Below are 796 nucleotides of genomic sequence, written 5' to 3'. Positions count from 1 at the left end.
AGGAAGGGTGAGCTGAAACTGCAGGGCGGTCATCCAGGTGGCCGGTCATCATCAGTGGGCACCCGCTGTCCAGGCCATGTGGGCCCTTCAGTCCACCCCCTTCTCCCCCAGCTCAATCTGCAGCCCCTTGAGGCTGAGAAGTCTGGTGAGAGTAGGAAGCTGGAGTGCCCCTTCTGCCAGGGTTGGCCATGCATCCTGCTGGGAGCCAGACTCCCCAGCCACCATCTCTCCTCCACATCTCCACAGCCTGCACTCTGGGGAGGTCCCTAGGCCTCCCGGACCTCTCCTTCCCCACCCTCGCTCTCTGTGCCTCCACTCCACGACCCTTTGAAGAACCACCAGATCCACTTGAGCTTTGCAAAACCAAAGCGACTCTCTGGGCGATCCCTCCCAGCACGGCACCACAGGAAGCAAGGATGGGAGAAGGGGCGGGGGGTGGGGGTAGAGGGCACGGAGCTCCCCAAGGGAGGGGCTGTGATGGGGCAGCCTGGTTTCCCCCTCTTTCCTCCCTTCTCCCCTCCTACGGGCATCGCTTTGTGATGCTTGGAGTCAGCCTGCCAGCAGAAAGGGGGCCACGCTCCAGGAGGGCTCAGGCCCCATCCCTCCCAGGACCTCCCCCAGGCACAGGTGGCCTCTGACCTCACCACCCCCTCGCCCGCCTCTCTCCCCACAGTCCACGGCATCAAGTGGACGTGCAGCAATGGGAACAGCAGCTCGGGCTTCTCGGTGGAGCAGCTTGTGCAGCAGATCCTCGACAGCCACCAGACCAAGCCGCCGCCACGGACTCACAACTGCC

General features: G+C 63.9%; 1 protein-coding gene across 1 annotated transcript in view; it reads left to right on the top strand.

The window, feature by feature from the left end:
- Nucleotides 1-796, top strand: part of CAMTA1 (calmodulin binding transcription activator 1) — a 973,198-nt gene that overhangs the window by 869,457 nt on the left and 102,945 nt on the right. The window contains exon 8 of the mRNA XM_010850197.1: nucleotides 674-793. Coding sequence (XP_010848499.1) covers nucleotides 674-793 — 120 coding nt within the window. The remainder of the gene's footprint in view (nucleotides 1-673; nucleotides 794-796) is intronic.

This window comes from Bison bison, unplaced genomic scaffold (genome assembly GCF_000754665.1).
Source record: "Bison bison bison isolate TAMUID 2011002044 unplaced genomic scaffold, Bison_UMD1.0 scf7180017864289, whole genome shotgun sequence".
Classification (NCBI taxonomy): domain Eukaryota; kingdom Metazoa; phylum Chordata; class Mammalia; order Artiodactyla; family Bovidae; genus Bison; species Bison bison.
Note: the sequence above shows the minus strand (reverse complement) of the source record. Positions and strands in the feature narration are given on the sequence as shown.